This window comes from Delphinapterus leucas, chromosome 8 (assembly GCF_059928025.1).
Source record: "Delphinapterus leucas isolate spDelLeu-1000000601 "Yukka" chromosome 8, BTC_Dleu_Yukka2, whole genome shotgun sequence".
Lineage (NCBI taxonomy): Eukaryota > Metazoa > Chordata > Mammalia > Artiodactyla > Monodontidae > Delphinapterus > Delphinapterus leucas.
The window spans coordinates 55,006,119-55,018,657 of record NC_143136.1 but is presented as its reverse complement, the minus strand read 5'-3'; the positions used below and the strand labels follow the sequence as shown (position 1 = coordinate 55,018,657).

The 12,539-nt window shown below is 40.2% G+C and overlaps 1 protein-coding gene across 6 annotated transcripts in view; it reads left to right on the top strand.

Moving 5' to 3' along the window:
- OSBPL6 (oxysterol binding protein like 6) overlaps positions 1–12,256 on the top strand; it is a 206,828-nt gene extending 194,572 nt beyond the window's left edge. For all 6 annotated transcript variants that reach the window (XM_022570127.3, XM_089916623.1, XM_089916625.1 and 3 more), the window contains 8 exons: positions 65–202; positions 546–609; positions 2,120–2,198; positions 3,761–3,905; positions 5,885–6,029; positions 8,073–8,199; positions 9,807–9,929; positions 11,305–12,256. In XM_022570127.3, the coding sequence (XP_022425835.1) occupies positions 65–202; positions 546–609; positions 2,120–2,198; positions 3,761–3,905; positions 5,885–6,029; positions 8,073–8,199; positions 9,807–9,929; positions 11,305–11,413 (930 nt within the window). In that variant the 3' untranslated portion in view covers positions 11,414–12,256. The remainder of the gene's footprint in view (positions 1–64; positions 203–545; positions 610–2,119; positions 2,199–3,760; positions 3,906–5,884; positions 6,030–8,072; positions 8,200–9,806; positions 9,930–11,304) is intronic.
- Positions 12,257–12,539: the final 283 nt, after the last annotated feature.

Here is a 12,539-nt window from a genome sequence, read left to right as displayed (position 1 = left end):
AGAGACAAACAGACCTGGAAGTAGTCTCTCCTATATTATTTTCCTTTCTTAAATGTTTTAACAGGTTCTTATTGCTGCATTTGCAGTTTCAGGATATTGCTCCACCTATTTCAGAGCAGGAAGTAAGCCATTCAACCCTGTCCTTGGGGAGACTTATGAATGCATTAGAGAGGACAAAGGATTCCGTTTTTTCTCAGAACAGGTAAGTCCCACTGGACTCAGTGAGTTTCTGTATAGAAACTGTAGGAGTGCTGTTTGATGATGAAAATAGCTTTTTGATAAACATCTGATTGAGGTGGGTTATAATACTAGTTAACAGAAAATTCACTTAGCCTATCTATATAACTACAACCTCTAAATGTGTTTAAGCATGAAGTTGTAAAAGTTAAAGATTCAGTAATTTACTTATACATTTTGAGAATAATTCACTAATAGAGATGGATGAGTTGAGTAGTTTTTATTTGGGGGTAGCCAATATACGTTGTAAAAAATTATCATTTATGGAAGTTTTAACACTGATGTCATTTTTTGTTTTTAATTCCCAGGTTAGCCATCATCCACCCATTTCTGCCTGTCACTGTGAATCCAAGAATTTTGTGTTTTGGCAAGGTTTGTATTTCAATTATCACTTCAAAATCCAATTGATGAGCCTATGAGAAAGTTTCTAGTTTCCAAAGTACTCAGTTTAGATTTCTACTTTTAGAGCTCAGAGAATTGGTAGTTGGTGTGGAGTTCAGTTTGAGAAATTAGATTTCTTGATTTAAAGATGGAACCATGTCATCTAGGAGATGGGATTATTTATTTAGGAAGCAAAGCCCTATGGGACAGCAGAGCTCTATGCTGACTATGCCAGCTCAGGGCTATTTCTTTACTTCATTCAACTCATTGTCTGCATCTTTAGCATGGAGGTTGTATCTGCTGGCTTCTGGCTTCTTGCTTCTTGAGGGTGTGCAAAGAGATCTTAATCCTCAAAGAAAGCTTTAGAACACGTCATATATGGTCACAGTCTATTTAGGTATATATACATTGCAGTGATTTCTGGTCTTTAACTCACTGAGGCTTGGGGGTTTGGAATGAAGTCTCTACTTGTTCGATTAGAATGTTGCAAACTCGCCTAGAATAAAAAGTTTCAAAACCCCTCTAGAAAGAAAAAAATATATATGTAAATTTACCATTAAGTGTGAATAGTTCCCTCACATTCAGGGGAGGTCCAAAGGGTACTTCACTGATTGCAGTATGACTCTTCTCACATGTACTTCCTCAACCTAAAAAGGATATGAAATGATAGAGCAGCACTGTGACTGTACTTTATTTCAGATTAAGAAAGTAAATCATTTCTTCTTCGTAACAAAGAGTCAGAAATTTTGTGGAGATAGCACTAAGCTCCCTTATTTCATCAGAATGAGACCGGGCAGTTATTACAAATACACAGATACACCTGAGTACAGGTAAAACATAAAGCCATCATGTGAGATGAAGTGCTGGGCCCTGGGTGGTATCTTAACAGCCAGCACAGGAACATGTTCATTAAGTTAATCCCACTTTCTCATAAATCTTACCTATCTGTGTTTAGAGGCATTATTTTTTTACTGTTCTCCCAAGTCATGTAACTCTTTAAATATCTATATAAATCAGTCGTGCTGCCATACCACAATGTGCAATTACTTTTTCTATACATCACACACACACACACACACACATATACATACACACATATATACATATATATATATAAAATATTTCCACCATTTAGTTAAAACTTAAAACAACATTTGTGGAGATGTTAACACAGAGTAGAGTCTATGTATGTGTGTATGTGAGTATGCACACATACACACACAGGTTATTCCAAGACTTTACCAGTTTTATTTGTTGAAAACACATATAGAGCATATACTATGGAAAAATATACATAGATATTTGGGGGGTGGTTTTCACAGTTAATCTCACCTTGGGCCATCCTCAGGCACTTGTCTTATTAAAGCAACACTATAGAATCAGTTGGGATTACAAAAGTTTCCTTTGTAAAATATAAAGTGTAATACAAAAGTTCATTTTTCTAGAGTAAATGATTAGATATGGAGTGTATATTTCTTGTCCTCTGCCTTATGTCGTTTAGATATCAGATGGAAAAACAAGTTCTGGGGGAAGTCGATGGAAATCCTGCCTGTGGGAACCCTGAATGCCATGCTTCCAAAGTAGGTTGCGCTCATCTTCCTTTTGGTCTCTTATCTGATATTTTAAATCATAAATGGGTATTTGAAACTCTAGAAGGTGCCAAGGGGCCATTTCCCTGTATGGCCAATATTTCTGTTAACTTCACCGAAGTTTTGAGACTGGGCCCCGACAAAAGCTAATGAGAACTTTAGCAAATGTGTCGAAGCTTCCTTTTTATCTCTTCACATCCTGCGTTCATCAGTCAGCGCCTACCTGTCCCAGTCACCACATTAGTTTGCATTTTATATGAAAATAAAATGCAAACTAAAATGGCTCTTTTTAGCCATTTCTTTTTTATATAATCTATACTTTCACTTTTGAGTTCATCTTAGATCCAGGCACTATTTTTAATGTTCAGTTCATTAAGGAAGTGATAGAATCCTTTTATGGTTGTTTTCTAGAGGATATAGCCTATACATCTTAAAATTAATTGAAGTTTTCATTGAGGCCAAAGGCTTGATTGTTTTTCTTTCTTTCTTCATTTGGTTGATTTTTGTTCTGTTTTGTTATTGTCTATTTGAATGACAGAATTTGCTGGTAGATTCAATATAGAGGACGGGGGGGAGAGGGAGGAATTCCCAGGGCCACAAAATAAACTTTCAGCATTTACAAACTCATGAGGAAGAGAGTTTTCCATAGTGCCTACATCATACCAATTCATACATTTTTTAGAAACCCAGAAGCATTTCATTTTGAAACAGTGTTTTATTTGAACATATATGTAATGCGCAAATTTAAAGGTGAGTAGAAACCGTCATCGCCTTCCTTGGCAGAAACTCAGTAACCTTACTCTCCAGAATTTGTATTAGATTCACGCCATCTATGCTCATCAGTCTTTTCCCAAAGAATTATTCACATATTTGGCCTTAACTCACAGCATGAAACAATGTCCTCAGAGTAGTCTTTCTTGAATGTACACCCTACTCTCTCCTCCCTGGGACCCTACTGTGATGGCCCATTGCCTATAGGGTAAGTCCAGACTCACTGGTGGGTCATTAAGGGCCTTGTCTGCTCTGCCCTGTCCTACCTTTCCAGCCTTACCTCCCATCACACCCACTCACCTGAAGTGTGCCACACACAGGTCCCCGGATGCATTGTGCCCTTCTGGCCTCTGTGGCTTTGTCTCTGCCTTTCCCAGCCTGTAGTACCTTCCTCTCCACCCTCCAAGCTTAGACCAGACCCAGCCTCTTCTAGAAAATCTTCCTTGCCACTCGCCCCACGTTCCAGGCAGATCTAAGGACACTCCTCTGCGCTCTTATAAGCGTCCATCTATCCCTACCGTACTATTGGCTCCGGGAGAGCAGGAAACGGACCCTATTCAACTTGGTAGCTTTAGCACCTGGCCCATAGAAAGCACTGAAATGTTCCTTAAATGAATGAATCATGTCATAAATGGCCTTGACCACATAGAAACTTCCAAGAAAGAAATAAGAGAAAGATGAGGGGAAAGGAAGCTATGGCTAAAAAATATTCTCATTGGTAGAAACAGTAATATTTATTTGTTACCTTCACTGTTTTTAATCAGTGCTGTATTCTTCACTAGGTATGGAGATTGTTATGTGTGGAATAAGGTCACCACGTGCATACACAACATCCTGAGTGGGAGGAGATGGATAGAGCATTACGGAGAAGTAACCATTAGAAACACCAAAAGCAGTGTTTGCATTTGCAAACTCACATTTGTCAAGGTAAATAATCTTACAATAGCAAAGGAAAGATACATAAAATGCTTCCTAGGGAAGAAATGAAACAATTACCTTAAGCTGCAGCAAGTGAGTTAGTTCTGCATCATTGATCCTTATGGACATTTTAGGTAAAAAAGCAGGACCAGCTGGTGGAGTTGCTCCAGGCATGCGGACGTCTGACGGTGTAGAGGTCAACAAAGGCACCATCTTGAAAGAGAAAAAAAAAATTCTTGTTAAAGAATTTTCTTTTTAAGCAGCCAGTTCATTAAGTAAAATTCCAGAGAGTACTTCTTGCCTATAACAAGTCTCCTGGTTTATATTCTATTTATATTCCTGCTTGATTACAACATATTCAAGTGATCTTATTTTAGGGAACTAAATATATCGCACTTGTCATTTTCTGAAGACGCATAGAGATGATAGCTTCCAGTCCCTATAAGCTTATCCAACTCTGCCATTATTATATATAATCTTAAATAAGTTCAACAAAAAGCAGTACCTTTATTAACAAGAGAAGATGTTAGATATTTTTCTTTTTTCCTTTTTTTCTTAATAGACTGATTAAGTGGTTCAGAACTGAGGAGCCAGGATCACCATTTGCGCTGACTGGGTCGTGCGTGACAGTAACTGTGCGCACTTAGTTTTTTAGGCTAGGAGAAACTTCGATTTAGGCCTGCCCCTAATATTTGCAGAGCTCAGGGCAAGAGTACAAATGGCAGTCCCCATACCGTATGTGTAAATACTTAAAGTATGTAAATCAAGCCCACAAGCTGTCAAATAAAATATGTTCTATCCTTTCACGCTGACAAAAGTACCTTTTTTGACAAAACCTGCAAGTGCAGGTTGGACACTTGGGAACACCGAGCTGGAAACCTGGCAGCGCAGGAGAACCAGTCTGGCCCACGGCCTTCCCCACTTGCTTCCCACCCCCAGCTCTGCCCTGCGCTGCAAGGGGCCGCAAACACGTGTGTAGGCAGTCCAGTCCACACCCCCACAAACAGCCATCCTTGGCCACCCGTCAGGCCTAACGATAAATCCAAGGAAAGGCCTGTGCAGGCTGTGGAATAAGCTTAGAACCATTTGTGGGTTTTTTGTTTCTGGCTGTGTTGGGTCTTCGTTGCTGCATGCGGGCTTCCTCTAGTTGTGGCAAGAGGGGGCTACTCTTCGTTGCGGTGCATGGGCTTCTCATTGCGGTGGCTTCTCTTGTTGCGGAGCACAGGCTCTAGGCGCGTGGGCTTCAGTAGTTGTGGCACGTGGGCTCAGTAGTTGTGGCTCACAGCCTCTAGAACGCTGGCTCAGTAGTTATGGCACACAGACTTAGTTGCTCCGTGGCATGTGGGATCTTCCCGGACCAGGGCTCAAACCCATGTCCCCTGCATTGGCAGGTGGATTCTTAACCACTGCGCCACCAGGGAAGTCCCGCTTAGAGCCATTTGGACAAGGAATTCTAGGGTCTTGCGTACTTGGGGCCTGATCTAGAATAGGGGCCAAGGGATCCAGATGGGTAAATTCCTGCCGACTTCTGACCCCTTGGGGAGGAGCATGGCTGGAAGAGAGCTAGAACAAGGTGTTCCTGATTAAATTTAATCATTTACAGCTACTATGAAAATGATTTTACAAACTATTTCTCCAGTGTTGCCAATTGAAAATCATTAAAATCCATGAGCCAAGGGTAGTTCAAGACAGGACAATGGGAGGAAGAAGTTGCTTAACCTGTAAATTAATATTCAGTTAAGATAGAAACTGACCCTTCTCTGGGCTGTGGTCTCATGCTCTAACATGGAGTGGGGTCATCCCTTTCTTAAAAGTTAAGTCAGCTAACACTTAGATAGCCACCCTTCCATGCAAAACATTTTGAGATAGATGCCTGGAAATGGTTTGCGTGAGAAACTTCAAGGTTAAGAAAATTTTCCATGTGGAAGTTACAGGGATTGGTGTTATTAAAGAGATTGAGTGTTTTAACTGGAGTTTGGTTTCTCCAGGTGAATTATTGGAATTCTAATGTGAATGAAGTCCAGGGGGTTGTGATGGATCAGGAAGGGAAGGTGGTGCACCGGCTGTTTGGGAAGTGGCATGAAGGGCTGTACTGCGGTGTGGCCCCTTCCGCCAAGTGCATCTGGAGACCAGGTGAGACCGGCATGAGTGTCCTGCCTCAGGGGGGCGCCATGAGTGGCAGAAGGCAGGGAAGGTCAGATCATCCCATGCGGTACACCTTATGTTTTCTTTCTTTTTTTTTTTTTTTTTTTTTGCGGTATGCGGGCCTCTCACTGTTGTGGCCTCTCCCGTTGCGGAGCACAGGCTCCGGACGCGCAGGCTCAGCGGCCATGGCTCACGGGCCCAGCCGCTCCATGGCATGTGGGATCTTCCCGGACCGGGGCACGAACCCGTGTCCCCTGCATCGGCAGGCAGACTCTCAACCACTGTGCCACCAGGGAAGCCCCTTATGTTTTCTTTTAATAGATTAAAAACATAGATGCTTAAGACAATAATATTTACATCTATACTCAATCCACAAGTTAAATAAATTCCAATATTTGATAGTAAGGAGTTGTAGAATTGAGACCAAATCTGACGTGTGGTCAGAGATTGGGCTTCATGTAAAATCTCTCTAAATGTAATAACCGCATTTCAAAAACTAGGTATACTTATTAAACCATTTGAATAATTGAAATATACAAACTCAGATCCCTACTCGTGTTATTTATTCTCTGTTTTAGTAAAACAAAGGAAAGCCTGCAAACATCCATAATCCACAAATACAATAATTTAACCAGAATAAGTGATCTTTTTACTTGAGCATCAAAGAACTGCAATATGCTGACATTTAATAAAAGACATCAAGAGAGTTCTGGTGATACACTAGCATATAATTGACTATCAAGTACAAATGGAACAAGGCTCCACATGACATTTATTTTCATTGGAATTTTGTTAGTTAATCCCTAACTTTAAAATTAGTTGTTGGTTTCCTCAATAAGTATTTAAATTCCCTGCTAGTAGAGTGGTTAGTTCATTCATTTGGCAGTTATGTATTGAGTACTGACTAAGCACCAGGCTTTGTTCTAGGAGCTTGGAGCACATTAATGAGCAGAGCCTACAAAGATCCTGCTGTCGAATTTAGTTTGAAAGTGCCAGTAAACATTCATTTAGATCTGAATCTTTTTCTTTTCTAAATGGAAGTAAATTGTAAGTGTTTTTTGGTGAAATCTTAATGCTTATAGTTAGTCACCCAAGCATTTAGTTACCCAGTTGGGTATTTGAGAGAAAAATTAACCAGTGAAGACTACTGTATGTACAAAGTTTTATTTTAAAAGCTGGATTTTATTAAATATATGAATCTATCAGTTCTGATAATCAACATAAAGTTTCCCATTTAGCAAAATAAAACCAATTTAGTTCACTTAAAAAATTTGTAGGGACTTCCCTGGAGGTCCAGTGGTTAAGACTCCACACTTTCAGTGCAGGAGGAGCAGGTTCAATCCCTGGTTGGGGAACTAAGATCCTGCATGGCACGCAGCATGGCCAAAAAAAAAAAACAACTTGATCCCAGGCCTTAAGAATTCCCACAGATGAAATCCAAGGGACAAGAGCTCACAGTCAAAAATCACAAAACACAAAAGGAACCCAGGCAGAGTAAGACTTACCACACTCTGAAAATAAGAGCACTTGATATTTCAAGAAATAAGAGGCCTCTTTCAAAACTATGATTAAATATCAACATTTATAGAGAAAGAAAACAATATTTACCACAAACAGATCCTCACTAAATGAATTTCCAAAAGATGCACCTTTATCATCCCACATAAAAGTCAGAGATACAAGAAGGAACAGTGAGCAACCATACTGTGTATATGTGGGTATATCTAAACAAACAATGACTGCAAAATTAACAGTAATATCTAACTCGTCAGGGAATAAGAATAGCATTTACATTGGAAAGTGGTGATCTTCAGGTTATTTGAGAGGAGGGTGAAGATACTGATTACCTACCCAGTGTCTTAAATTAAGTATGCAAATAATCATTAATCCTTTAAAAAAATTGCAATCTAATGTTTATGACTATAAATTTGATGTTAATGTGAGTATTAATTAAGCACCCGAGTTAAGTCAGCTTCTGCATGTTCTGTAAGCCTCTTTGCCTCTCACAGTGGTTCCTTGGCCTCATTCCAGGTTCCATGCCGACCAACTATGAGCTCTACTATGGCTTCACAAGGTTCGCTATTGAGCTTAATGAGTTAGATCCTGTACTAAAAGATCTCCTTCCACCAACAGATGCCCGATTCCGGCCAGATCAGAGGTGAGCAGGGCAGTGGTATTTAAAATGAACACTAGGTCATGGCATGGTGCTTACAGAAGTCATCAAGACTTTCGCCACCATCATTTATTTATTCATTAAATCATTCATTCCCTTATTCACTCAGTAATAGCTGAGTCTTCTACCTAGGTAAAGAGCATTCAGAGGATGATCATAATAGAAGATTAGCTCAACAAAAGTTCCCCGCAGAAGGTAACACAGACGTTTTTTAACAAAAAATGCCCCCCCCACCAATTTACCAAAGGTCTGCAAATTATTGAACTCACACAATCACTCCTCACCTCAGTGTATTTCTATAGTTCTATTACTCTATAACATGGACTATCTTTTTTTTTTAATTTTTTATTGAAGTAACATTGGTGTTACATTATATAATTGTAACATTACATATATAGTAACATTATATAATTTTCATGTATGCAACATTATTTCTACTCCTGTATACCTGTGTATACCAAAAATTTCGTTTCTCTCCATCACCATACAGTTGATCCCCTTTAACCATTTCAGTGAAGAATAAGAGGATAAGATACAGGGGTACCTAGAAATACTTTGAGTCAAAGTGTGGAGTTTTCCCAACATGTTTTTGATCCCCTGGGGTGTGAGATATACTCAAAATACAGTACCATTAATACCTTCTGATTCTTTTTTTTTAAATTATTCTTACATTGTTCTGTACTCATGTCCATTCCTACAGAATTAGTTTTACTTCTTACAAGAATTCTACATGTCATACAAATTGTATCCAAGATCATTTTCTGTTCCCAGTGTCTTTGTGGCTTTATCTGTCTTCCACCAAAATGTTCCCAGTATTGAATGTTCTACTATTTAGTTCCCTCATATTCCCCCTTCTTTCTCTAGAACATGCAGTCTCACTATTTGACATTCAAACTTATCAGTAAGCTTCCTGTACAGTGTGTATCATACTGTATACCTGTTCTTTGCTCTCATTTTAGAATTTAAATATTTGCAAATCACCATTGGGTCTGCTTTTTTCTTCTCAATTCTATTTCAGTATTCCCTTTCTGAATTTCATTTACTGTTCATTTCCTTTCTGTGGCCTTTTGTAATTTCCCCCAACTGTTACCTTATCCTTTTTCATCAGTTTTACTCTCTCCAATAAAACAGGAAAACTCCTTCCCTCTCAATCTGTTCTAAAAGTAGCTGAAGAACACTTCAGGTACCATCCTCCATGTTGTGGCCTTTAACAAGTGCTTTGTGATAACATGGAAAAGGAGCACAGCTGGGGACTTCATGATGTCCTAACCCCAGACTCTCTAGTCAACCTGAAAATCTCAAGTTGTGGAACCCTAGACAGCACAGAAAAGTCTTCAAAGCCAAGCACTTACTTTTCACTCCTCCCATTTTATTGCTGAAGTCAATAATTCTGTTCACATACACAGAAAGTATGTTAGCTGGTGGCAGACAGAGAGAGTGTGGCCTGGGGAAGGGGCGAAGGGACATAATCAGAGCATTACTGTTCACTGTGTTATGTTCACAGCAACCAGAATTTAAGTTTATGCAAATGAGATTATTTTGTTCTCAGAGAAGAAGGTAACGTATTAAAAGATAAACTGTTTTCTCCTTAGATTTTTGGAAGAAGGAAATTTAGAAGCTGCAGCAGCAGAGAAGCAAAGAGTAGAGGAACTCCAGAGATCTCGAAGACGATACATGGAAGAAAACAACCTTGAACATATACCAAAATTTTTTAAGTAAGTCAGTTTTCATGTTTTGCAAATGGTTGCCACAAGCAATGAAAAACTCTAGGTAAAAAGAAAATGAGGGATAGTTTTATGTCCAGGAAACTTCGAGGTGGAAAATTAAACTGATTTTCATCACTGGTTTTGCCAGTGAAAATACTGAATTGGATTTTGGTCTTGTGAAAAGTTTGTAGGGCTTCCCTGGTGACGCAGTGGTTGAGAGTCAGCCTGCAGATGCAGGGGACATGGGTTTATGCCCTGGTCCGGGAAGATCCCACATGCCGCGGAGCAGCTAGGCCCGTGAGCCTGTGCGTCCGGAGCCTGTGCTCAGCAACGGGAGAGGCCACAACAGTGAGAGGCCCGCGTACTGCAGAAAAAAAAAAAAAAAAGTTTGTAACCATAAAAATAAATTTTCCTCGACATCTCTTTTCCTTTCATGGACAGCAATAGAGAGTGAGGGTCTTGCCCAGAGGTTCTTTGTCCTCCAACTACCCCCTTTCGAATGGTAGAAACTTGTTCCCACTCCCTCACCCAGAGATAAGGTGGGACCCCACTGCCCACAAGGTCATCTTGGCTTCCTTAGTATTTAATTTTATTTCTATCACATGGAGCTTATATCCGTTCAGATTTGATCCTTCTGTGGTGTGATCGTGGGTGATTATTACAGGATTATTTGCAGGATACATCACACAGACTAAGCTGTAGTTTCCAGATCCATCTGTTGCCCTTCAGAGCCAGGACAGATCAGCTCAGAATAACCTCATACCCTTTCTAGTTGCCATCTCCTGCCTGCGCTGGAGCAGAAATGCAGTCTTGCCCTTTAGATGTTGAAAGTGCCCTCGCGTGGACCCTGAGGAGGCTCTTACAGTTAATGAGGTTGCATACTTTCCCCACAAGTGAAGCAGAGAAAATTCTTGTGGGTCTGGGGTCTGAAGTTCTAGTTACAAGGTTTGTACATGCTTTGTCTGGGCCACTTCCCTTTTTTTTTTTTTTTTTTTTTGGCCATGCTGCACAGCATGTAGGATCTTTGTTTCCCCAACCAGAGGTTGAACCTGCACCCTCTGCATTGGAAACATGGAGTCTTAATCACTGGACCACCAGGGAAGTCCCTGTTTGGGCCACTTCACTTTCTAGTCCTGCCTTGAGGTGATTTATTCCCGCTCTTAGCCCCTCTCCTCATGACCCTACCCACTTCCATTTCAAACATTTCACAACAAAAGTGGGTTTATTTCTAGTCAAAATAGTCAGATCATCAATCAGCAGATAGGATGCTCACTGGCTTACCAAGTACTGCTTATATGTACACGTCTTATCTACGGGAGAGGGTCCAATTATCAGGTCACCTGAATGAGATTTGTGTCTAATGTTGATTTTTATACTTTCACAGAAAAGTGATTGATGCCAATCAAAGAGAAGCCTGGGTTTCTAACGACACCTACTGGGAGCTGCGAAAGGACCCTGGGTTTAGCAAAGTAGACAGCCCTGTTCTTTGGTAAACTGGGAATATAGAGCTAGCCAACATAACACGCTCCGAATGAATAAATAACTATGCACAATTATGTTTCTTAGAGCTCCGCGTGGTTTCTGGGTCGACTGAAAACTGACCATTTGCTTTTCTATTCATCTTTATAATAGACTTTCAGAAGTGCATTAGACAAGGCCCCTAACCACTTTCAGATCCTTTCTGTTTTGCTGCAACCATATTCCTTAAAAAACATCCACACCCTCCTCGAAAAGCATAAAAGGAGCAGAATATAAAATCCGAGGTCTGAAGAGTCTATAAAGAAAAACGAATTGTAACTGGTGCTTAAAGCTGATCCAGAGAGTTTAAAGCAACATGACATATGAACCACGCATTTGGTCCTTTTCTGGAAGCGCCATCCCCTCATTGCAGGAGCTCCTGGGCCACAGCAGTCAGCTCAGATGTCGAGTGTGTCTGTTTGATGTGGTGTACTTGTGCTGGCCTTGTCAAAAAAGACAACGCTTTTTTGACATCGTGATGCTTCTCAGAACCTGTTCCATCTGTACGCCATTGTTCATGCCTTAAGAAATGCAAAGATGTACAATAAATCATTTTTTAAATGTGTGCTCCCAGGTTTATGTGAAGGACAGATGTTTTGAATCATGGCATGATTCACTTTCTGGGATCAGAAGAATTAGGAGACTAACTCAAATGGATTGAAAAAAGTAAACAACATGTGCTTTACTTTGATATATTGGTTACTGTATCATGTCTGAAGGGCAAGAAGGAAAAGGAGTGCTAAGCAGATCTCTGTATTCAGTTGCTCGTCAGTTTCCTGTCCTGCGTACAGTTAATAAACCATCCCTCTTCCACCTAACCTCCCAGTGTGCCCTATCATTTGGCAATATCCGTATTTGATCTGAACACTCGGCATCAGTGTTAAAACTTTGGAAGGAAATAACAAAAAGCATATGGAATTTGTCTGTGGGCTTAGGAGTACCGTAAACATAACTAATTTTGAGTGAAGCACAGTGTAACCCACATGTGTCCTGTGCCCAACCCATTGGAACTGTTGGAATTCCACTGGGAACAGACGTGAGACCACTAGAAGCTTATTTGCAATGTTTAAATGAGTTCTATGCAAATTCATATTTCATATT